Source organism: Pogona vitticeps, chromosome 8, assembly GCF_051106095.1.
Source record: "Pogona vitticeps strain Pit_001003342236 chromosome 8, PviZW2.1, whole genome shotgun sequence".
Taxonomy (NCBI): domain Eukaryota; kingdom Metazoa; phylum Chordata; class Lepidosauria; order Squamata; family Agamidae; genus Pogona; species Pogona vitticeps.
Window position 1 is genome coordinate 27,372,282 of NC_135790.1, and position 24,559 is coordinate 27,396,840.

At 45.8% G+C, this 24,559-nt stretch overlaps 2 protein-coding genes across 8 annotated transcripts in view; both read left to right on the forward strand.

Moving 5' to 3' along the window:
* Positions 1–2,627: 2,627 nt before the first annotated feature.
* C8H11orf52 (chromosome 8 C11orf52 homolog) lies at positions 2,628–11,313 on the forward strand. Of its 2 annotated transcripts, none has more exons than XM_072979296.2 (4): positions 2,628–2,860; positions 6,797–6,837; positions 8,235–8,296; positions 8,803–11,313. In XM_072979296.2, the coding sequence occupies exons 1-4, from the start codon at positions 2,826–2,828 to the stop codon at positions 9,052–9,054; spliced, it is 390 nt and encodes a 129-aa protein (XP_072835397.2). In that variant the 5' UTR covers positions 2,628–2,825; the 3' UTR covers positions 9,055–11,313. The 2 variants fall into 2 exon arrangements, with proteins under 2 accessions (XP_072835397.2, XP_072835398.2); XM_072979297.2 differs by having other exon boundaries at positions 2,634–2,860; positions 8,250–8,296.
* Positions 11,314–12,795: 1,482 nt separating this feature from the next.
* DIXDC1 (DIX domain containing 1) overlaps positions 12,796–24,559 on the forward strand; it is a 53,840-nt gene continuing 42,076 nt past the window's right edge. For 2 of the 6 annotated variants that reach the window (XM_072979299.2, XM_020793069.3), the window contains exon 1: positions 20,856–21,128. In XM_072979299.2, coding sequence (XP_072835400.2) covers positions 21,069–21,128 — 60 coding nt within the window. In that variant the 5' untranslated portion in view covers positions 20,856–21,068. Of the gene's footprint in view, positions 14,166–15,177; positions 15,343–20,855; positions 21,129–24,559 lie in introns of those variants that run through there. The other 4 variants (XM_078379586.1, XR_013538202.1, XM_078379585.1 and 1 more) reach the window with 4 other exon arrangements.

A 24,559-nucleotide genomic window follows, 5' to 3' on the forward strand; every position in this document is an offset into this window, starting at 1 on the left:
ACGCTGGAGTGACAGCCATTTAAATAATTTCTCCAAGCTCGGTGCCACGATGGGCAACAGATTTGGCTTCAAGAGGCTTCCCAGGGCTCCTGGATGGCGCTTCTTCTCCCCTTCCTCAGTTTTCACCCCACTTTTCTTCTCTGTTCCGTGTCTAGTCTTTCCCGGTTTCCAAAAGCCACATCCCTGCATGCGCATCCACCCACCCACCCCTGTGGGTCCCCAAAGGTCTGGGCTTTGCCTTGGTTCCCAGCACACCCGAGGGGAGCGGGACGCCCAGACTTTTGCCAACGAAGCACAAAAACGGCACGTTTGTCTTGCTAAGCCTGGGTGCCGAGGCCCAGACGCCCCTTTGTGCCGGCCGAGCCGTCATGAAAAGAGAATGCAGACTGGCAGCCAAGAATCGCTGGCCTTGAGGGGGGTGTCTGGGAGGGGGGTTTCTGGTTTCTTTCTGTTTTCACAGTCGAACTAAAAACAAAACAAAACATACGAACAAGCATGCCCACACATCCAGAAAGGGTCTGAAAGGGACAGGCCTGCAGGCTTAGTTAGAATTTGCTTTGTTTCCCGGATTCATCACAATCCTATACGGAAAGAGTACACAGAAAACACGGGGGGGGGGGATTCAAACCAGTCCAGGCTTTCTCTGCACATGAATAACACCCTGACATTTTTGGATGAGTTATTCAGAGGGCTTCCTCCTGTCTTGTTTGCCTTTTGGGTGTACGGGAATGTAACCTGAGTCCTGTCATTTTTCAAATGAACAGGTGCTGTGTGTAATAAAAAGCTGGAACCTTTTTTTCCGCCTTCCCCTCACCACCTAGAAAGCCACAGAGCTTGGGAAAAAGGTGATGTTTCAAAGCTCTGGAAACATATTTGACATCAGCCTTTGCTCACTCCCTTGATTTAAAAAACCAAAGAAAATGCCAAACATAAATGGGCCGACGTCCTTCATGTCCGTCTCCCCGTCGTCCATCTCCTCATCTGCTCATTTGTTCAGGGAGCTGCATCCAGGGTGCCAGATTTCCATGCAAATTATGAGATGCAGGTCATTTGTACCCCGAGGAGTGCTCCTATTATATCAGCAGCAACAATGGCTGATGCCCAGTGTGGGTGGAAAGATGGAAAAATATTGGGGACCCATGCAGGGCAGAGTGATGGCATTCTTCTCCTCAGAGAGAGGGGGGTTTGCTCAAGAGCACAACGAGGTGGGGGCAACATAGGATAGATGGGGGGTAGCCAAAAGCTAAGGTGGGACGGCAGCAGTACACCCCCCTTTGCACGAAAGCACCAGCTGCCCGTGTGAGCTGAGCCATTTATTTTCTTCCATTTTTATACTGCTCAATTAGTACAAAGCACTAGTCTGGGCAGTTTGCAAACAAATAAAGTACATACAAATTATACTGCAATAAAAGTAAATAAGAAACAAACAAAATTAGAGAAGAGCCAACAGGTCAGTGAAACAGCATAAAAACAACACACAAGCAGGAGAGTTTTAATACATTAAATCAGTGGTTCTTAACCTTTGTTACTCGGATGCTTTTGAACTGCAACTCCCAGGAACCCCAGTCAGGACAGCTGGTGGTGAAGGCTTCTGGGAGTTGCAGTCCAAAACTCCTGAGTAACCCAAGGTTAAGAACCAGTGCATTAAATGATGCCACTAAAAGCTGCTATTAAAAACTATTTTAAGTAGAAAGGGGGCGGGGAGTGTGCCAGCTGGCCCCCCACAGCTGGTGCCACCACTGAGAAGGCAGGATGGTTGGTGGAAATCTTTCTGGCCTCCCTTGGCATGACAACATTAGGAGCGTTGCCTACGAAGGTCTGGCGGCAGGGGTTGCTGTTCTTTGGAGAAAAGCACTCCCACAAGTAACAAGGGCCCAAACCGTTCTCGAGTCCTACACCGCCTGGAGCTGGTCTGTTTTTCCAGCATCTCAGAGACAGGCCTCTTAAAAGATCGTCGGAAAGAGTTTGGAAACACTTGAGAAATCCTATCGGCTAGGTATGTGGGCCGAAGAGGAGCTGCAAGCGGTGCCATGGCCGACAGACACGGTGCTGGGGGCGCAGCTGAGTGGATGCTGAGCCAGGCGTCTGACAGGGGACCAGCACTGCGCCAATGGGTCAGGGCGGCTTTCCCAGCCTCTCTTGCCATCTGATTTCCTGCTTGCCCCTTTTTTGGAGACTAAGACACACACCCCCAGAGTGCCTCAAAATGTTCCAGATGACTTTTCTCTTTGAAGGGCTTGCGCGTTTTATCTCGGGATTTTCCACTCTAAGAAGTCAGATTACAAACAGAGAGACAGATGCGGAGAGAAATCCGGAAAGAGAGAATATCCAGCTGCCGATCCACCGGCAGGGCCCGAATCGCTTCCTTCCTGAGCCGTTAAAGACCCAGATGCCCGAACCGACCCTCCACCCCCACCCCTCTTCCAGACAGGCCCTCCAGAAGATCTCTATGGGGATCCGATAGTCCTCCGCATTGCTACTGGCCAGGGAGGGGACCGGCTAGTGTGTGTGGGGGGGGGGCGGTGGGATCCCGTCCAGCAGATGGCACCCCCGGCCCGCTCTGCCCGCGCCTTCGGGCTGGCCAGAGAAACCTGACACGTCGGTCCCGGCAGGCGGGCAGGCAGGCAGGCAGGCAGGCGGGCGGGCGGGGAGGCAGTTCCTTGGACTGGAGCCTCGAGGGGCTGAACTGGGAACCAGGAAATGTAGCCTCCCTGCGCTCCAGTCAAGCGCTTCTCCTCCGCCGCCTCCTCCTCCTCGGCTTCTTTCTTTCGCCGTCGGTTTCGCCCCCGCCAGCCAAAGGCACGCCTGGGCTCCCCAAGCCGACTATGGGCAACCGCTGCGGCTGCTGCGCAGGAGGCGGGTGAGTGCGCCGGGCTGGCTCGCCCCTCTTGCGCCCCCGGGCAGCCCGAGCAGGGGCAGGCAAACGGGGGAGGGGGGAGGAAGGCGGTTCTCCCCCCCCCCGGGAGGACGCGCCCGCGGGAGCGCACGGGGAGGGCGCGCTTTGCAGTTCTGGGTTGCCAGGCGCGCGCGGGTCTCTCCTGGACCCGCGGGTCCCTCTTGGGCTTTCACGCTCCCCCCCCCGGCCCCACGACCCTCGGATGGGGGGGTCACCTGCCTGAAGGACCTGGGGGTTTCCTTCCCTCTCGCCAACCCACCTCCCGCGGGGATTTGCGCGGACGGGGCAGTGCGAAGAAGGGCGGAAAGGAGCGCGCTTGGAGGAGGGGGAAGCCAAAGGCGCGGCTCGCCTCCTCCGTGCGCTCCCGCTGCTCAGGTCAGCTTGGCGTGGGGAGCGGGGTTTGGAAAAGAGGGAAAGGAGGCTGGAGGGGGCGGGCCTTAGCTGGAGACAGGTGTCACTCAGGATCAGCCCCGGCCAGAATAGGTCTACCTGTCAGCCTAGACAGTGGATAAACTCTTTCTTTCTTTCTTTCTTTCTTTCTTTCTTTCTTTCTTTCTTTCTTTCTTTCTTTCTTTCTTTCTTTCTTTCTTTCTTTCTTTCTTTCTTTCTTTCTTTCCTTCTTTCTGACAATTGCTGAAGAAGTTTTCTGTATAAAGTTTAGCAAGTCACTTGTGAAAATAAAACCTATCCAGCTACAGTTTAAAAAAATACAAAGGGCCCCATGAGTGTAAAAAGCCAATATTTCCAAGAACTGCTACCAAGAGGTCTGATCCTCAGACAGTAGGCAGAGCCACAAAGTAAAGGTCTCTTTCAAATTGCTTTTACTCTGCTCAGATCTGCTTGTAAAATAAGGAAGCTGGTGTTGCCTACATACCGTGCAGTCAGCTAACAAGTGTGGGTAGTCAAGATTAGCGATGCCTCATCTGTGGGAAAAATATTCACCTGAGAAGTAGGCGGGGAAGAGATGTGCATGGCCCACAAACTAGAATAAGTCTGGAAGGGGAAGCTTTGTTGAGAACAGGTAGTATTCCGGCACAGAGAGAGGGCTCGTTCCAATTGTCAAAGAGGTGGCCTCCTGTTCTTGTCCATTCTAATTCTAACCCTCGCACTCGAGACTGGGAGATGCCAGCTAGCTGCCCAGCTGGGGATTACCAGGCAGACAAACTCAGAATAACCATCTCTCACAAGCAACAACCCCCCCCCCAAAAAAAAACAACTCAGGCGCCTTTTGCATTGCCAACCCATACAAGAGAAAAGCATCTCAGAAAACTGATCTGAAGCCTTTTCTTTCCCAGGAATCTGCCCAGGGTGGGTGCGTATGCCAGTGATTATATTTAAAGCCAGGTTATTTTAATTGCAACGCATGGCCTTGGAGAAGAATACCTTGATGCCGATGTGGTGGAGAGACGGGGGGGGGGGGAGAGAGAATCATCCACCCTGCTCCATCAGCCCCCGTTTTCAAGGAGTGGCTTGTACAGAAAAGAGAAGCCGCTCGTTTCTCTTTTGGGACCATCTCGGATATCCGTGTTGAAAGAATGCTCTCTCTCTCTCTCTCTCTCTCTCTCTCTCTCTCTCTCATACACACACACAGAGACACACAATACTTGGTACTTGGCTTTGGGAGGGGGCAGTACTATTACCACAGTTGGTATTAGATTTATTTTATTTTTATTTTTATTTTTTTTGGAAGGTCACAGAGCTTCTAAGGGTGTCTCTGGCTGCCCAGCAGGCCTTAAGATTGCCAGTCCTTTTCCACAGGAATTTTTTTTCATAGAATCATAGAATAGTGAAGTTGGAAGGGGCCTCCAAGGCCATCAGGAATACAAATCAAAGGATATCTGCCAAGTGGTTGTCTAAGTTTCTCTTGAAAGCCTCCGGTGTTTATTAGATTTTAACAACAGCCACCTCACCCTTCCACCTCCCTTGTCATTTTCCTCCCCCCCCCCCCCCCGGTGTACTGCTCTCTATTTTTCTATATGTATTTAAAATAAAAGCTTGCCACATTAGCCTGAGGATTTCTGGCTTGGGAGGCTCTCTTGCCATTTTTGGTCACTAGCTTAAGATCTGTCACCGAAGCGACCAGCATGAATTTGACCAAACTCCGGGAGGCCGTGGAAGACTGGAGGGCCTGGGCGTGCTCTGGTCCATGGGGTCACAAAGAGTCAGACACGACTTAATGACCAAACAACAACAACAGCTTAAGATGACCAGATGGAATGACCTGGACTTCATTAGATGAGGTCCACCCAGAAACCAGGCCAAAGAAATGGGGGCCAACACCAGTCAAAAAAGACCAGAAGTTCTGGTCCCTTAAAGTCACCTTTAGAAGCTCTGAAAGACCCTGCAGGCACTTGTCTTCATGCTCCCGAAACAAGCCGGTCTCACCCCATGCAGCTCAGTCCTCAATATATTTACTTGGACATCAATCCTGTTGAGTGCATTTATGCATGTTGTTGTTGTTGTTGTTTAGCCGTTAAGTCATGTCCGACTCTTTGTGACCCCACGGACCAGAGCACGCCAGGCCCTCATATCTTCCACTGCCTCCCGGAGCTGGGTCATTTATGCATGCCCCTATTTATTTTTAAAATGTAAATTAGATTACACTTATTTTTGTCCTGCTTTTTTCCCTGTCCCAAGGAGACCAAAAGCAGCTTTACAGAATTAAAAGAATAATTAGAATATGAACAAGGCCACCATTGTCCTGAAAGCAAATGAAGAGAAAATCAGCAGCAGTGAAAACCCAATGTAGAAGGGAAGATTTTAAAATGAGTATGGCATAGCGACAGGCAATCCATCGAATCAAGGCATGTGGGGGGGGGCTGGGGTGCAGAGCCCACATTGAGCCTAGCAATGAAGAAAGTTGGGACAAAAAGGAACAATCTTACTCTAAGCCATTCGGTCTCTGAGTAACCTTGGACTGCTGGTTTGGTTCGGGGACTGACCTACCTCGCAGGACTGTTGTGAGGAGAAAGTGGGGAAGAGGGACGGGGTAACAACCTCGTGGCCCCACCGCTTGCGCTTCCTCTCTCAGCTGTGGTTAAAAGACCAGCCGAGCTGCAGCTGTGCAGGGCCAGCCTTGCCCAGGAGTGCCAAGGAAGAAGAACCCCATTCACCACCGTCGAGCGGTGGAAACTTGGCTACGAAAACAAGCCAGCGAGAGCCAACAACCAGGAAGAGCCACGCTTTGCGAAACCTATTCCCTGGACAAACAACCCAGGGCGGGATGGGTAGGGAAATAAGCAGAATGAAGCCATTCATGTCCAAACACACCAACTACTGTCTGTGGGACTTTCTGTATGGCCGGTGTTGACAGATCTCGGCTTCCAAGCAGACGTGGGAACTCAGGAAACCCCCCCTCCCTCTGCAGTCTTGCTGTGGGTTTGTTCCTCTTGCCTGGTTTTGCCCTCTCCGACTGGCCCTACCAGCCCTCCAGGGCTTTAGGCAGGATCCTGTCCCAGCGCTGCCTGGGAACTGAACTCGGAACCCATGAGCATGCAAAAAGGGCTTGGGTGTGTGGCTGGAACCCTGAATGGGACGCCCTCCACACTGCAACCGTTTGTTGCAGGGCCCATTGCACTCGAGAACGGCCATTCCATTTCCCCAGAGATTCAGCTCTCTGTAGGCAAAACAGCATCATGCGATCAGAGGTAACATCAACTGACAGGTGTTAGATACGCGATGTGGGGAGATACGTAAAATGCTGACCAACGGCTAAGGAAAACCAAGAGTGAGGGGCACAGGATGGAAGGGGCAAAAATATGAACAGGAATACTTTACACTGCAAAAGTTTATTGTTAAGTCTTGCCTAGTGGCAAATATTTGTGAAGCGGGGTTCAAAGTGTTATCAGATGGTTCAAATTCTTTTTTATGTCATACGCTCCTCTCCCTCTTTTCTTGCAGGAACTGTCTTTTTCCGTTGAAAAGAAAAAAAGAAAAGCCAGGTAAATCTCTCCCCCTCTCACTGCTCCCGGTGAGACACAGAACCCTTATCTGGAGCATCCTTGAATTTAGGTTATTTACCGAATGTTTGCAGACTTCCATAATATGGGGGCATTTCTTTTTCTGATCTTCCCCGGCCTTACGTATGCTAACGCAGTTTCCATCCAAGAACTTTGGAAAACAGTGTCATCTCTTGTCTGTGATGGAATTCCGGTTATCCTTATTTCTGCCTAATAGCAAACAGGATTTTTGCACTCAGCCTTCTTTGAGTATTCAAAATGAGGCAGAACTTGGGAATTTTTAAAAAACGTTTTTGCATAACAACCTTCGCATCCTACACACACACACACACTCACCCAGAGGCAGCATGGAGAAATGTTCCTTTTTAATTAGCGAGACGCCATGCAAAAAACAGCGACGGATCTTTTCTAAGCTCTGGAGAATTTGTGAAGGTCGGGAGAGGAAAGAATAAAGAAAGAAGGAAGGAAGGAAGATTCTGCAGCCAGAGATGATCCTTCTCAGATGCACATGGGAAGTTTTGTTTTTGTTTCTACACACCCCAGTTCTCATTTCAAGGTCTGGGGCTTCTCACAATCTCCTGGATTTTACTTTCTGAGCAGAAAATAGAAAGTCTGGTCAAATAAGCAGAGAAGGAGGGTCTGTAGAAAGAAGGTGGGTCTGCGTGCCACCTGTTTCTCTGTAAGAATGGAGAAACTGGACGGTCCGTGTGGAGCTGAAAGCATCCTTCTTAAAAACAAGCTGGAACCAGGAGCCACAATCAGAAAGGCTACCTGGCAGCTCCCAAGCCTTGCTAAATAAGCAGTGTGAGTAGGCAAATAAACAGAATGTGCTTGGGGCGTCTTGGACAGTTTGTGCTTCTCCTTGCTGATGTTCCCATGGATTCAGTGGTCCACACACACCCACACACACCCAGTGCCTCCCCGAAAGCTTTCTGCCAAAGGAACAGACCTGGGCTTTCTCAAGGGAGGGAGGGAGGGCGGTTGTCATGCGATCCCTGTGGCTTCACTGGGTTAAACATTTCCAGAAGGCCTCTGTGGAAGAGTGCAGTGGTTGGTATGGAATCTCTTTAGCTACCAATGACCCCATTCTAGCCGAGGATCCATGCACAAACACAAATAGTCAATTGAAGACTATGACACGAAAGACCACCTTTCGGTGTAGTTCAATTGGCTATTGAAAGAACATGATTTTGGACACATGTTTTCAGTCTCCTTTGTTTTAAGGGCAGAATCTGAGCCCAGTTTTGAGCTTTCGCAGTTTGTTGCTACTGTAGAAATCATTTATAGTTACATATATACAATAGCAAAACCCTGTTACTATTATGGGCAGCTTCCGATCGACCTAACAACAACAGACGTTACTTTCCCCCTGTTACCAGATCTTTCTTCTACAGGTACAAGAAATGGCAAGCCAGGTATGCAGCACCCGGAGAGTAAAAAGGTGAAACTCCTCCCCGAGACTTTCATGTTAAATTGCTTTCATTTTCAAAGGGCATGGGGTGGACAACTGACTCGAGGCCCTCTTACTAAGGGGCTAGAGTTTTGTTTTAATTCTCGAAGATTATACCGAGATGCTGTGCCTTTTTAGTTGACCCAATAGAGGCATCTTCACAACATGGATTTTGAGATTACTCTTGAATATTTATTCTTTATGTACTGTGTATGTATTCATACACTGTTTTCTTGCTACATAAAGAGAATGCTTTACTTGGTCTTATCCAAGAAGGTGCTGGTATAGCTTCGCCCTCGTGTTGCTGTGCCGGATGTTAGAAGAACACGTGAAGCTTTAGAAAGGAAATTTTGCAGTGGACCGTTTTCCATGTTAATTAATGGGAGGTGTATTGGGGTATATAGATTTTTCCATCTTGTCCAACAGCATAGCTAGAGCTGGCTCAGGTGGAAAGGATTTTATCTTCTTAATGCATGTATCTCTATCATCTTGTGAAGGGTTTTGATGTCACCCCGGTTTATGATGACGTGTCCGAATTCCCCGTCTACGCCACTGTGAGCAAACCGAAGCACATGAAGCATGATGACAGCACCGTACATTATGCGGACATCCAGGTTTTGAGCAAGACTCGCGAGCGTTCGGCGGCGGAGGTCAAGAACCTGCAGTCCCAGAACGCCACAGAATATGCCACCCTCAATTTTCCCCGGGCCACCTTGAAGTACGACAGCAAAAACGGGACTCTGGTGTAAACGTAGGAAGCTGTCTTGCCAATGCTTCTTCAACAGAAAGCTGACACACAGACTGAGATATTGCACGTGAGATCCAGATATGGTTGGCTCTTTTTGGCCAGGAACATTCGCAAGGCCTTTCTCTTCCATGTCATCTAGATGGAGAATGTAGTTTGAACGAGACTCAAAACGTTTCCTTGTGTGTGCCAAGAAAATGACCACGTGGGGCAAGATCATAATAGAGGTAACAGAAAGAACCGTCCTGTCTCAATATGGAGGTATTAAAAGGAGAGATCTGGCTGTAGGATGAACTGGACCCAACGGGAGGCTATGAGTAAAGAAGACGGCAGTTTGCGAGAGTTTTATTTCTTTCCAGAATCAATCACTGGTGGTTTTCAATGCCACATGAAAGGTTTTTACTATCACAACGGGCCAGAACTGGCAAGGAAGGAAAGGGTTGCATTTTTGAAAGTTAACCAAGTCCTAACATCTTCTAAAACATGACTGTCAGGTATTTTGGGATAAAATTACCACAAGCACTTTTGTTGGTCCTCTAACCTAGGCAGAAATAATTATATGTTTTCTCCCCTATTCACACCACTCTGTAGAACACCCAAGTGGTGACAGCGAAGTTTATTGTGTAATGTCAAGGTGCGTTTTATGACAGAAAGGTCAATGTGCACGGACTTTCCCACCCTTTTTCACATGCAATTGGTTTGTCTTATGAGGTAAAACACTGCAAATTCCTACATCCTGAAAGCAGCTTATTCTTTAGGATAGGCTAAACAATCTACGGTACACTAAGGACTCTATAAACCTGTAGCTAGCAATCCTACAGCGGCTGTCCATTTTGCCCTTCCTGGTTGGTGGTACATTGTATTCAATAGATAATCAAATGGATGGCAGGGGAGGGTAAATATAATAAATATATAATAATACATATAATAAAATGGCTTGCCTGTTTAAAGGTACCAAGCAGATAAAATGTGAACATGTGATGCATGTTGAAAAGATTTACTGGAAGAATTTATTTTTCTCATTTTCACTGAATTGTATAGCTCATGGAGAAAATATCTTCTAAATGTCTTGTGCCCATTTATTTGACAAATGGAAATGATGCCAGACCAGAAACTTGCCATTCTGAAATGGAGTCCCCCTCAAGGGTGTTTGTCAGGCATATGTGCCAGAATTTTGATAATCTCAAACTCCACTTTTAATAGTATCAGCTTCCAGTCCTCAAGGTAGCAGAAGGAACAATTAATTATTCAAAAATGAGGAGATAAAGCTGCCCTTTCCAAAATCTTGCTATTTTTAAGTTGATGCTGTGACTTTAAGAGGGTTTTGAAAAATGGAGCTCAAGGATTGGAAAACTGAGATCTCTTTTTACCAGTAGTTGGTGAGAAGGCATAGTACTGTACTGGTTATTTGATGCAAAGAAAATGATGTATAGTTGTAAAAACTGGACTATGAAAACTTCCAACACGATGCCTTTTCAGTGGCTTTTTTCCAAGGCATTTTTGTAGAAGAAACAGGGAAGAAATGGGGTGGGGGAGAAAACTCATCCCCCAAGCCCAGCAAAAGTTACTGGGCATTTGGAAAAATGGATTACATCGTTTGATGGTCCTCTCTAAACTCTGTGATAAATGTATGAGGATCAAATCTTTTCTGGAACTTAAGAATGTATTTTGGTCATCGTTGCTCTCGCTTACGTTTACCTTCATTGAATAATAAACATTGAGCTTGAGGGTCGTTAAATGAACTGCGTGACTTTAGCGAAATGCATGGCGGCAGTTCTGAACTAGGAGGTTGTTACTTAGTTAAATATTATATGAAGGAAAGCTATTCTGGCTTATTTTAAGCAAACGCAAACCTAACAAGTGAAGAAATCTTTGTAAAGATCTTGAAATGTTCTTATTTTAATATAATGATTTGCCTTAAATATAGTATAATAAAAAGAACTGCTAGGTACTGTAGTTCAGTGGTTTATGCATCTGGCTATGGAGCCAGAGGTTGGGGGTTTGATTCCCCCTCTGGGCCTCCTTGATAGGAACTGGACTCAAATGGCCCTTAAGGTCCCTTCCAGCTCTGCTGGAAATAAAATATTATAAAAGGGAGATTTCTGGAAAGTACTTCTGTCTCTGAAAGATTTTCTCTCTTTCTCTCTCAGTGTTTGATTAATTGTGCATGAAATTGTGGGAATTAGATAAGAAAAAGTTTTATGGCTCCTGGTTTCAGGGGTTGCAAATGTAAATTTTGTAAATAAATATTTTTTATAGTTAACACTAGAGGTTGTGCTGGTTTATGTGGGGGTGGGGAGAACTTAGATTGGACATCCAGTTACGCAGAGAGCATCATCTCATAGAGGACCACCTTGTGATAGCCCTTGGAAATCAAGGACGGCTCTTTGCAAGGTATAAGACATGGCTTCTTGAATTCTTGAACCACTTGCTGCTGAACCGCTAGCATTTCGATAACTCTCTGGGTTTTGATTCCAGCCTAAACATTATCAGCTGACTTCACAAATATGGTGGCCACTTCCATACCACTGGAAAAGGGGGAAATCTGTTTATCATCAGAAGAAAAGCGGTCCAAAGAGGACACTGATTGGCATTAAATGCATATGCTTACATACAGGTAATCCTAGGATACAATCCAAAACAAGGGCTCTTATTTCCAGCCACATAGAAGCTGAGGGTTTAGAAGAAGTACGATCACTAAGGATGTCTGCTTCTTATAAGGAGATGCATTTGATGTAGCAGCAACCCGACAGCCTCTTGTGTGTGGCCTGCTTCAGCTGCACAAAACAGGGGCTCCAGACAACTTGCTAATGTGTGTGCTGCCTTCCTCTGGGCAGAGTGCAGAAGACAGCTGATTTATTTTAATTTTTTAAAAAATAAATACAACAAGGGTCGCCAGCCTAGCACATAGCTTCCCATTTCTTGCAATTTCAACACCAAAACATGAGGCAAGGGAAATTGAGCAGAGAGAGGGAATCTATGGGGTTCCAGAAGATGCTGCACTCCATCATCCCCCCGCCACCCCAAAGCATGGCCAATGGTTTCGGATTAATAGTACCCCAGCGTTTGAAGAACCAACCCAAGTTTTTTTTTTCCAAATTTATTGTAGAGATAGGAGATTTTCTGTTAACAACATTCCTGTTAAAGAATGCTTTTTTTTTCCCTGAGGATAATCTGTCGTTCTTGTCATTTTTTTTAAATTTGATCTGCTCTCACCTTCTAACTTTCAGCTTTCCTTTCCCACCCCTAAAGAAATTGAAACTATTATTTGTTTATTATCCATGTTTATAAAACAAACACTCCTGGCATGGACTCAGCACATTAACAGAGGTCACGTGATTTAAAATATATGCTAATAATTTGATTTGAGCATTTCTCAACGCTGCTTCTTTTCTTGTGCACCTTCATATGCAGAAAAAAAAGGGAGAGATTTCAGGGGTTATACTATGGGTGGTTGCAAGAGAAAAAAGAGGACAGACCCACATATCTTTAGTAATTATCTGGCAGAGGAAATTTCAGTATGTATTATGCACCTATTACAAGTATCTATTAAAGCTACAACACCCCAGTTGTCTTTTTCATGTGGCTGTCCTGCATTTTATGTTTTGCATCCTTCTCTCTCAGCTTTTCTGTTTTCTATCTCATTCTTGAGATTCACTTTGCCTTGGCCCTTTTCTTTCCTGTTCCTGGTTCATTCTTTCTCTCTCTCGCATCTTCTGCAAATGTTCCCTGGAACTCAGTCATGGGGTGTGTGCGTTTTTTAAGATTGTGATCCTGCAAGACGGAACATGTGGTCCTCCCAAATCATCCTATAACATCCATGCCTATTAGATACTTTGTAAATCAGACATAACATCATGACGACAATAACAATGTTACTGGTGGAAAAGTTTATATTTATATTAAATCCAGTGGAGCCCACCCCGGGGGCTCCAATCCTGCCTACTGCCCACCACAGGCTAAAGTGCCTTCTGCCAAGAGAAATGTTACCTTTTTTTGGACAACTCTTAGAATATCCACTGGACACCTTTGGCTAGGCTTATTGGGCACTATCGTCCATTTGCCCACCTGCTTCCTTTCCAAACCCTGCTTCCTCTCCACCATCCCCAATGGGCACCAGCTCATTTTGCCCAGCCTCCTCGCAAGGTGATCGACACCTGTGCACATCAACTGGGCAAGTGCATTTGACCCAGGCTAGTATCTTGATAATGTTTTATAGGCTGGATTTTATTTTCAATTTGTAAGGATGGCCTCTATTTGATGATATTGGGAACCATCCAGAGTAACTTGACTTAGACGGGTGGTATACTAAATAAATAAACAAACATACAAATAAATAATAGTCCCAACTGCAGTAGAACCCTTGAATCCATGGGGTCTGGCTAAGCATCGCCCTGTCATTCACACACCGATTCAAGGGCTTTAACGCTAGTTGAGGCCACAAATAGATTCGGATATAGTGTGGGCATAAATCAACCCTCCCCTTCTTTTTCCACTTTTTTTTTTTTACTGCCGCTGCAACCTCTCTCTGTCTGCCCACGTTGGCTTCGGAGAAGGCATTGAAGCATACATGCATAGGATCATGTGAATCTGACAGAAGTAAAGGGCACAAGGAAATCAAATCGAAATGCAAAAACGGGCGATACCTGTATTAGACCACACACGCACAAAAAAATCATGCAAAGGCTTGCTTCTTGTGTGGTAACTTTTTTTTTTAGTCATCTGTAGAAGCATGGCCTACTTTTGCATTTGGGTCTGAGCTATGAATTTGGGGGTGGTGGTTTTTAAAACCCCAAGGCAAGGGGGTTAAGCAGAAAAGTAATAAACAATTCAAGAAATACTAATCTTGAAAAGGAAAAAAAAAGAGATTAAAAAGTGAATGCAGGCTAGAAGTTTAGTGCAGGAGAGAGAGAGAGAGAGAGAGAGAGAGAGAGAGAGAGAGAGAGAGAGGACTAGGCCCAGGCCCGGCCGCCGTCGCCATGGCAACGGGGAACGCGCGGCCGGCGCCGAGCCCGGGCAAGCCCGGGGAGCCGGGCGAGGGGGCGGGCAGGCAGGTGGCTGGGTGGGGGGCAGCCGACGGGCCCCCCAGGGCTGCTGCTTCTGCCCGAGAGGAAGGTAGGTGCTGCATTTCCACCGTCCCCCTTGCCCAGCCAGGGCCCCCGGACCCCCCCCCCAGGAGGCAGGGAGCGAGCAGGGGCGCCCCAAATTGCAAGCACCCCCCACACCCCCCACACCCCATTGCAACGAGGCAGGCGGCCCTTCTCCCTCTGCCTCACTCTCTGGAGCTTCTCCCACAGGTGGGATTGAGTGGAGAGCGTGCATTTCTGCAAAAAAGGGGGAGGGAAACAAAAGCAAAAACTTGCTAAAATGGTTCTGAAAGGGTTCTTTGGCAGTGCTGCAAGCAAACAGGAGGAAACCACAACAACAACAACAACAACAACATCTTGAGGGAAACAAACCAATAAAAAGATACATGGAGAAGTTGGAGGGGGGGGGTTTCCACTTGTGTCACTTGCTTAATGTTTTGATTTGTTTATTCTGTGCTAGCCTTTTACTTGGATGTGCTCCATCTTCTCTCTTTATGTATTTAAAATATTTTTACCCCACCTCCCGCCTCAAAAAGGACCCCAGGCGGCTTACAACAGCGAAAGGCAATATTTAAAGCTGGGAGTTGAAAACAGTGAGGATACAATGGCGGTTAACGTCGTTCAGTGACGATATTTCAAAAATTATGAGCAGTGAATTAGGGAGCATCTTTAACAGGCACTATTGAGGCGAAGATCCAGAAGTACACAAAAATATCTATCGTGGTGTAAACCACCAGGAATAGTGCATTGCACTAATGGGGTGGTATACACGTTCAACAAATAAATAAATAAATAGTAAATACATGACATGTTAAAATGTTTTTCTGTTTGAGGAGGTGTTTCCCCCAGGGACACCACAGTCCCGAGAATTTTACCTTTCCTGCTCATGAGTTAAGTTTGCTCTTAGAAATTTATTGTTTATTTACACTGAATATTAATGCTTTTACTCCTGAGGCATAAAGATACGATGCTTTCACCAAATGCACATTTCTGCTGCATATGTAAATGACCTGTGATTTTGACCCCTTCCTTCGGTGCAGGTTGTGTGGAAAAGACTGAAAAATGAACGTTTGCTAGTTATTGTCATGACAGTTACTCCTCCTCTACGGAAGTATTCCCGCCCTCCTGCCTCAACTATCCTGTGAGCTATGGCGACCCCTTTGGAAGGGGGATCCCATCATCTGCCCCAGTCAACTGAAAGTTCGGTAAGCATCGCAGTCATTTTTCCCCCTGACTGGCTTTGTGAAGAGTGCCAACTTTAAAAATGTCATATGACTGGTGTATTTTAATAATAATAATAATAATAATAATAATAATAATAATAATAATAATAATAATAATAATAATAATAATAATAATAATAATAATGACGACGACAACAACAACAACAACAACAATAATAATAGCTCTTAACTTGTTTAATAATAATAATTTTAATAATTTTAATAATTATTATTTTAATAATAATAATTTTATTATAACATTGATTTTTATGGACTGCCACCCACTTTGTATTTGTAGTCCTGAGTGATGTGGCCACCAGAGAGCACTATAATCTACCAGTTAGTTTTAATTTTTATTTTGGATGTCAGTCTGTACCAAATAACTCCCATAAAGCAGTGTTTTCTCCTTCATTTGTATTCACTTGTGGCTGTTCTAACAAGTAGCTTTGATAAGGAATAGATTTACAAGAATAGGTTGAGCTGAACATTTGGAAGCTTGGCTATAAGTAGGGCCTGAGCACGATGAAGGGAGGAATATGTGTGTGTCTCTGTGTCTCTGTGTGTGTATTGGGCAGGATACCTGCAGAGCGAGGATGTGTGGTCCTTATGTTGAATTTTCAGAGGCTGAAGTCTACAATGCAAACAAAGATGGTGGGAATACTGCCACGGCTTTTATTTTAATTTTTTACAATTCCCCAAGACATCTTTCAGTAGCTTGATCCTGTAAATCCCTGACCTAGAAATAATCTTCCATCTGGGCATATTCTGAGCAGTGGCAAAGATGCGCTTTATTTATTCATTCATTCATTGCATAGTTGATTGGTAAGATCTCTGCAAGGCTGAGAGGAGGACCAAGAGTGCATACTGTCTTGATTTTTTGTGTGCAGAATATACACAGAATATCATCGCTAGCCTAATTTTTGGGAGAGATTATTTTAAGGCTTTAAAACTGTCTTGATATCTATCTATTATTTCGGAGGTTCTTAAGGTCTCCTGCATTTTTGTTCTAATTCATATTTGATAGTTTAATAGGGTGCCAGTTTGAGAGTGCTGCTTTGCTCTCAACTCAGGATTCCAACACAAGCATCAAGCTTATAAAAGGGAGAAACTTTCCTACAGTGGAAGCCTGGCCTGTATGTACCATGCAGAGAGAGAGAGAGAGGGAGAGAGAGAGAGAGAGAGAGGGTGCCATGCAAACAAAGCCCCACAATGTATACATAGCAAAAAAAGAAAAAAAAAAGTGCAGTCAAAAGACCATAGAGGGAAAGTGTATAAAACAGCACAGACAAAAACGACAAGAGTTACATCATCTAAGAAGATAAAAATGCCCCCCTGGAAACAAAAAAGGGATCAAGGTGGGTGCTAGCAGAATTGTCCAGGCCTTCCAAACCTAGTGGATTCGTGCTGTGCATTGGAAGAAAAATACCATGATGGTAGAAGTCTCCCATCTTTTTCTGCACGAGCCATTGCGATCTATGGTGTACTTGGCTTCACTGGTGAAGTGGCATTAATGCCATGACCACCTCCGCCCCAGTGCCTGTTTTTGCCAGTCTTTTCCAGACAGCAGTGCCATGGGGGGGGGGGCATGTTAGAATTGGGGATTAGCACTTCTGATTATTTTTACTACCCTGCCTCTCCCAGCTCTGCTTCTGCTGACAGCAAATCGGCCTCCCAGACAAGCCAGAGGAGTTTCTCTCTCTCTCTCTCTCCTGTGAGCTCATTTATTATGACTTCTAGAGCTGAATGAAAGGTTATATTGTCTGCTGTGACTTAGAGGCCGAATGAGCTCTCCAGAGCAGCTGGCAGCATCGACTGCTTCAGTCAGGCAAAATGCTTCTGCTCTGCAGCCCTGTTTCGGGCAGGGGAGGAGAGAGCTTTACGGTACAGGATTTTTGTGCCCCCTTCACATGATTCTGCTCCCAGGTTTTTTATTTATTTATTTATTTCAAAATCAAGGATGTTTGGCCCAGATATCTGATTGGAACCCTTGTAGAATCACCAAGGACTCTTTGTACGTAGGCAGGCAAGAAGAGTTCCGTGCCGGCTGGTGAAGTCTCGAACTTTTAGCCCAGAGAAATTACGTTCTCAGGGTGTGGACAGAACGTACACATTTTGCTCTGGGCTCAGTCTTTGGAATCGTCCCGTTAAGAAGAGTTTCCAGGGTGCAAGGTTACAAAAGACCCTTTTCTTCAGGCTCAGCTAGAGTGCCCCGTGAGCTGGCTAAAATATCAAACAAAGCAAGTTCTGGTGAGCATTCTGTGTTCTCATTTCGCCGTTTCATCAAGAACAAGAGTAAAAAAAAACCTCTGCCCCCATGAGCAGCACATCTGTCAACAAAACCCAAGTTTTCCATGGTGGAACGGCAGATGCAAAACCGGTGGGAATCTGCCATGAGGAGTGGCGGCCAACAGCTTTCAGAAGACCCCTGGAACTTCCTGGTGTTTTTCAAAACATGTGGTTTTCGCTACCAGGAACCCTGAAAGTGGAGGCACTAGATTGAAACCGAGTGATTCTTTATGAACCATTGCTCAAGAAAAACTGAATTCACCAGGATTTTTTTCTACATGAGTCCCACTGAAGTGAACAGACTCCTCCCATTCATTGCACCGGCAGTTGCATAGGAGAATTATCTTAAAATTGCAGAGGACTATAGAAATTCTGAGGGTGATCACATTTATGAAAGAAAAATGGCTTGATCCTTTTTGTGCTTTAGGAGTTGGTGGCACGACACTTACTTCCTCCCCTAGAGTCTCCCTTTTCTGGATCCCAAATGCTGTCAGTGATGCTCCACCAGAAGATGTTGACCTGGTAAAAGATACTGCTTCTGTTTCACGGCTTAAACAGTCCCTTGAAGGGATTAAGACTGGCCTGCACCTCCTCCACCCCACTGTTATTAATATTATTCAGAGAGGATTAATCTCTCTCTTTAAAGGGTGGAGGGTTTGCTTAGCCACCCCCTCCCATGCTTTTGATGTAGGGCAGAGCCACCTACCCTCATATTTCCTCTGTTCTGAAAATGTCAGCCTGTAATTTATAGAATTGATGGGAAAACAGAACATTTTAGAACGATGAGCCACCAAATCTGCTGCAAGTAGGGGCCTTTTAAGAGACATCTGCCACCTCTTTGCACAGATGATTCATTAATGCATTTGCACTAATGCATTAGATTTGGCTTTCCTATATTTACTCTCTTCCTTCCTCCCCTTTACGATATTGTCATTCAGTGCTACAGAATGGAGATTTCAGTTTGTTAATGCTCAGATACTCGTTTTGCAGGCATATTTACTACAAAGCACTAAACAACTCTTTTTGTGGTAAGATCTGTTATTTGCTTTATCTTGGTGGCACCGGCTTCCAAGGTCATAACTGGATAAATCAGGAGCATTCGCTTCTCTCTCTTGAAGCTACTTGGGGAAAATATTGTGTTTCCTTCTGAATTCTGGTGACACTGAAGCAGCAGCTCTTTTTTCTTAAACTTTTTTAAAATAGTGAAAATAGAACCATTTTTCCCCATTGGGACAGAACGAGGTCCCTTTAGAGGCACACAGGATTCCATGCCTCCTTTTTATGATGCAGACATTTCTAGCTCCTCTAAACTGTTGTTTGCCATAACACTTCTGCATATTGGCCTTTTTTTTATGCACTGTAGTTTAGAAGCCAGAACTGGAGAACACTGATTTTCATCCTTTAAGATGTCAGGCATCTAGTTCTTCTGGTGTTTGACCAGTTGCTTTAAAAATTGGCAGGCACTTCTGCTCAAAAATGCATTCTCTGTCCATCCATCCATCCATCCATCCATCCATCCATCCATCCATCCATCCATCCATCCATCCATCCATCCATCCATCCATCCATCCATCCATCCATCCATCCATCCATCCATCCATCCATCCATCCATCCATCCATCCATCCATCCATCCATCCCCTGTTGTTCTCCCTCTGTTTTAGTTCTTGGTGTGCCTCCTTTTCTTGCCCCTTCCAGGCTACCTCCTATGTCTTTTTTTTAAAAAAATCCAAATTTTATAGAAAAACTTGATATGAGGAAGAGGGAGAATAAATAAGCTGATGTGTCGAAAATAGTATGTAACTTGGACTTTGCTTGATGTGCCCAATGGAGACCTTTTTATGTTGACCTGTGGTATATATTTTGTACTTTGGGTTTTATTTAAATTTGCTTTGGTTTCGAATGTTCGGGCTGTAGTTCTGTGTTGTCTTATTTGGAATGAGCACCTCTGGATTTGAAGGGGCTTTTCTTCTGAGTAACGATGCTTCGAACAAGACAGAAAGGAATTAAAATGCTTCATTTTAAGACCCTCATCTTGTTTATGCATGAACAGCTAACTTCCTATGGTGGAACTATTAATGAACAACTTCAAAACGCTATTGTTGCAAGGCTGTTATGGCAGGACTCCACATGTGTTTTTTGTCATGTTTTTTTTTTTTTGGAAGTGCAGGGGAAATGAAGTCATCGCTGAAGACAGAAAAAGTTGGCTTGCACCATCACATTTCCATGCAGTCTGCTAATTAAAAGTAATAGTTTCATTGGTGCAATCAAGTGTTTAACACAGGCAGTTTCCCCGCCTTACCTCCTTTGCTAGTGGACGATTTTCACTGGAAGACGCGAATGCCAATAAATAAATAAATAAATTTGTTGGCATTCGCATCTTCCAGTGAAAGATGTAAAAATCTAGCTAAACTATTCTAGTGAGAGCAGAGGTGGAAAGATGGTATTTCCTTGACTTTTTGTACCCCAGATCCTTCACTTTTCCCCAGAGGTGTAAGGACGGCCATGCAGTGTGTTTGTGTCTCTGTGTTGCACATCTGCAACGGTCATTTGACAAACTGAGCTCTGCTCTTAAAACTCCTTGGAGAAGGAAGTGTGTCGTCTGGAAAACGGGCAAGAGAGATCAACAGGTTGGCACAACCCTGTGCGTGTTTACTCAGAAGCAAGCCCCACGCTGACTTGGGCAGGCATGCGTAGCAATGCAGCTTGAACAGTTTTCCGTCACATGGAAATAAACTTGAGGCGCCTGCTGGTGCAGACATGCCCCCTGGGTTCTCCTTGCATGCTGCTGTAATTCGTTCCAGAGCCTAAGCCATAGGGTGCCCATTTTTAACTTTGTTCTCCTTCCTTCCGTTGTTTTAGGCAGTGTCCGTTTGCATTGGGTCCCTGTCCCCTTCGCTGCCTCTACGCGGGTGTCGTTTTGCAAATTTCATCCTCTGGACTTGCAAAGTCAGTTGTGCTGTTCCCGGCTAAGCCTGGTCCGACCCTTCCCGCCGCCCCCCCCAGCTCACCCCAAACCCTGCTCCTTCTTCCTCTGGCTGCTCCTAGCCTGCGCAGCGTCAGACGGAGGGGCCAGTCTCTGGAAATAGGTTTCAGATGTTTTCCCTGACCGGTCCTCGGGTAAAGCCGCCGCCGGAGTGTTTCTATAGGAACAGAAGAGTGTGACATGGGGCTTGCCGCTCTGCCAGTGGCTCCCTCCTGAGCATGCCCAGTGCAAGCCTTGAGTTTGGCTCAAGTATCCTGTTTGCAGTAACGGGCTGCCCATATGGGTCTCGCAATGAGGTCTCCCCATGCGCTACAAGTCTTTGTCTTTAGGAAGAGGAGGAGGACGGAAAGGAAGACGGAAAGGCTGCTCCCCTCTGGGCTGTAGGATTTCTTCTGCCTGCTCCGAGGACTCAGCCCTTTGGGAGGACGGGGTGAAGAATGCTTGCCTGTTTAGCCCGGGGGAATGTGCTGGAGATCCTGCACGAGGGTTGCACCGAGGTGAATAGAACAGCCTTTCTTCTCTTTTGCATCTCCCGGGGAAAGTCTTCTGCAGTCATCACAGGGGAAGAGAGTTGAAAGGCAGCTGGGCAGATGCTGGGCAGGGCATCTTTAGTTTTGGGGGGGGGTGATGGATCTGTGCAAGCAATTCTCAGCAACTCATGGATTCAGCAAGTTGCAGCCGCAGCCCTGCACATTTTAGTGAAGTTCGGAGGGAAAACCTGCCTTTCTGCCTCTCTCTCGAGTCACTGGGCACTTGCATAGCCCGTTTCATGGGCATGCAGAGTCCTGGGAAAGAGGTTTCTTGGGCAGTTGCTCATCTTTTCCCATCTTCTTCGGCCACATGGGCCAATTGAAATGAGCTCCCTAGGAAAACACGAGGGCAAAGGGGGGGGGCTCGGCGGTTGGGGTGGTGAGATGCCTGGCTGGACACTGCCGGGCGTGGGGTGGGAGGTGGAAAGAAGGGGTTTATCGTCTGCCTTTCCGCTGGGGAAGCAGATTTCTTCCTTTGGCTGTTTGCCCCGATCAAGAAGTGCCACCCCCGGCGGTGCAGGGAAGTCTGCACAGTTCAGGAAAGCTTTTTTCTAGATGGGTAGTTTGGAAAAGGCAGGAGACCACCCACCCACCCAGCCTGCAGGCCTCACGTGCAATGATCGGAATTGGCTGCTGTTCCCTGGCAGACTTGCAGGGCAGACTTGCGTATCCTTGTGTCTTGTTTTGGTTGCTTGTGGTGCTTCTTCTGCCAGCGGTGAGTGTCAGCTTCTTGGAAATGTTTTATTTACTCTATGAGCACAAATTCCTTGTGAGTACAAACAGAAAAATGAGACCGGAAATTGCTTGCAGGTTTGCTCTTAACACAATGGTTGCACACCTGCGGTCAGGTGGATAGGCACCCAACGTACGACATGAACTTATACTGACTTGCTCATAGTTCCATAGTCTGGGGTGTGTATGTTTGAAAAGCAAAGCAAAGTGTGCTGCTTATATAACCCCCCACCCCATAGTATTTAAAGCACTTTGTCAGTGGATTACAATTTTTGATTATGCAAGCTACACATCCCGCCCCACCATAACTCAGGTTGTCAACAGAGTCATGACTGCAGTACTGCAATTTAACCACTGTGCCACCGGGCTCATTAGTATATATAAGATACATAAGTTATTACACAATAGGTAATACATATGTCATCTAATTTATACGTTATCTAATTTTTTTTCCATTTGTATTGGTTAGGTACGGTTTTACATCTTTTGGATTAATGTGTGTGCTGAAGTATTACAGTTGACAAACGATAAACTGGTTGCTTGTCTAGTTCTCAGTCATCAGAGATATTATACACAAATACCAAGTTTCACTGTTAAAGTTTCTTGCATATCCAATACCAGGGAGATCTCTGAGCTTAGCTGTGATATAAATGCAACAGACAAAGAAATAATAAATGAAATTAACACATAAATGCTTAGCAGAAGTTTAGTTAAACCTGTTAAGTTGTTTGGGTCAATTCAGTCTGTTTGACTGAGATTGGTCAACTTCTATGATGCTCCGAGAAAGGAGAAAGCTTTTAAAATGCTTAGTAGTTGCCTCCCTTCCCCATTTGTTTTTCCTCTTGGATCTGTGAGCCATGCGTCTTCCACCGTACCTCTTCTGCACATGTGTGGGTAGGGGTGTGTCATCTAAGGGGTTATTTCATTGTCTGCTAACAAGTGAATATCGAGTGTTATTTTCTGAAGCACGACAGGAGCTTCAGAGAACTTGATGGACCTGTTGCATGGAGCTTCAGCCATTCCAACCTTTAAAAGTGAAACACCGAGGCTGCGCTATTAGCAAAACAGTCTAGGTGTAGCGCAGAAGGATGAGTTCCATCCTCTTTATCTCTGTGTGCCATTCATTTCCTTATTTTGGCACCGTCGCCCGTTTTTATTATATTTTAAATAAACATACCTGACTCCAAGGGCTAACGTTTTATTTAATGAGACTGGACATCCCTATTCATGACGGTGAATGAGGAAGTGCCTAAATGCAAACACACAGAAGAGGAGATGTGGAGGAACATTATGTAGAAGAGCACATGGATCCTAAGTAATCCCCATCTTGTTTCTGCATTCATTGGAGCCGAAATGCCCCCTATGTGGGTTTGGCGGTGCGCTTCCACTGCTCTGCCTCTGCCTGGCATTCAGGGATTCTGGATTTGTCCCAAGGGGATGGATAGATGCCCTTTGTTTCTCCTGGGTGTTTGGAGGGTCTGTGGGCTGCCAGCCCAGTCTTGTTAACTCACAAGAAGGGGCTCAAAAGCGGAAGAGAATGCCGTCTGCCTTATCATTTGTTGGAGCAAGAACAGCGTGTTTATTTCATTGACTTAAAAATCAGGACTCAAAGCAGTGTACAGATAGATTAAAAACAAGTACAGATAAAAGCAGATACTGAGAAATGCAGAAGATTTAAAAATCATCATCCTCACCATGTGCTGTCAAGTCAATTCTGACTAATGGTGACCCTTTTGAGGGTTTTCCAGACAGAGTACTAAGAAGTGCATTGCCATTCTCTTCCTTTGGGGGCACCCTGGGGCTACTGCGCAGCTGGCCCAAGGCAACCCAGGCTGGCTCTTCTCCCAAAGAGACCCAGTGCGGGAATCGAACTCCCAACGTCTGGCTCCGCAGCCAGAGACCAAAACCCCTGACCTATCCAAATTAATTGCAGTATTGACACATCATTCTGCACTTGTTGTGAGAATCTGGGTTTTTTTTTCGTGCTTCGAGCTACACTTTGTGTTAAATATGCTTTTTTTAAAAAAAGCAGCTAATGTTTCAGCTCTTCCCTGTTGTGGTGACTAGAGAGGGCGAAAGGGATGGCCTGCGGCTTTCTCTTGCTTGCACCCTCTCCAGCTTTGCTCATGGCTGGAGGTGGGAGATCATTCTAGGAGGGATCCTGACTGGGAGAATCTCCCACCCCACCTTTCCAGCGCGGGCTCTGTGTCAGAAGGATGGAATGGTTACTGCCTATTATTTAATCATTCCCTTTTAAAAAAACAACAACTGCTGATTGGGTGGTGTTTTTTTTTGCCCTTCAAAATAAATGTCAGTGTTAAGTATGCTTCTTAAAACACATGTTTAATATAATGGGCAGCGTGACCCTCCATCGCAGACATAATCTTTGACTTACAAGGAGCCTTGTAAATCGAGGTTCGGAGAATAGCCCATGCCTCTTTGCTTTTAAACACCCTTATGCTAAATGAGCTTGCCACTTCAACATTTCATTTAAATTGGAGCCGCTGCAGTTTAAGAGCTGGAGCGTGCCCCTGGGAATTGCACAATTGCCAGTTCTTCTTTCATTAGTGGATGGATTTCTGCAGTGGGGGGGGTGCTCCCCTGCTATTTCGAAAAAGCAATGCCTTTATTTCTTAGTGGAAGATTTTATAATTCAATCTCCTGGA

Excerpts from the sequence above, each read along its gene's own strand:
- C8H11orf52 (XM_072979296.2), top strand. The coding sequence starts at position 2,826 with ATGGGCAACCGCTGCGGCTGCTGCGCAGGAGGCGG. Across the intron at positions 6,838-8,234 it reads AAGAAAAAAAGAAAAGCCAG|ATCTTTCTTCTACAGGTACA; the intron begins GTAAATCTCTCC and ends CCCTGTTACCAG. Across the intron at positions 8,297-8,802 it reads AGCACCCGGAGAGTAAAAAG|GGTTTTGATGTCACCCCGGT; the intron begins GTGAAACTCCTC and ends CATCTTGTGAAG.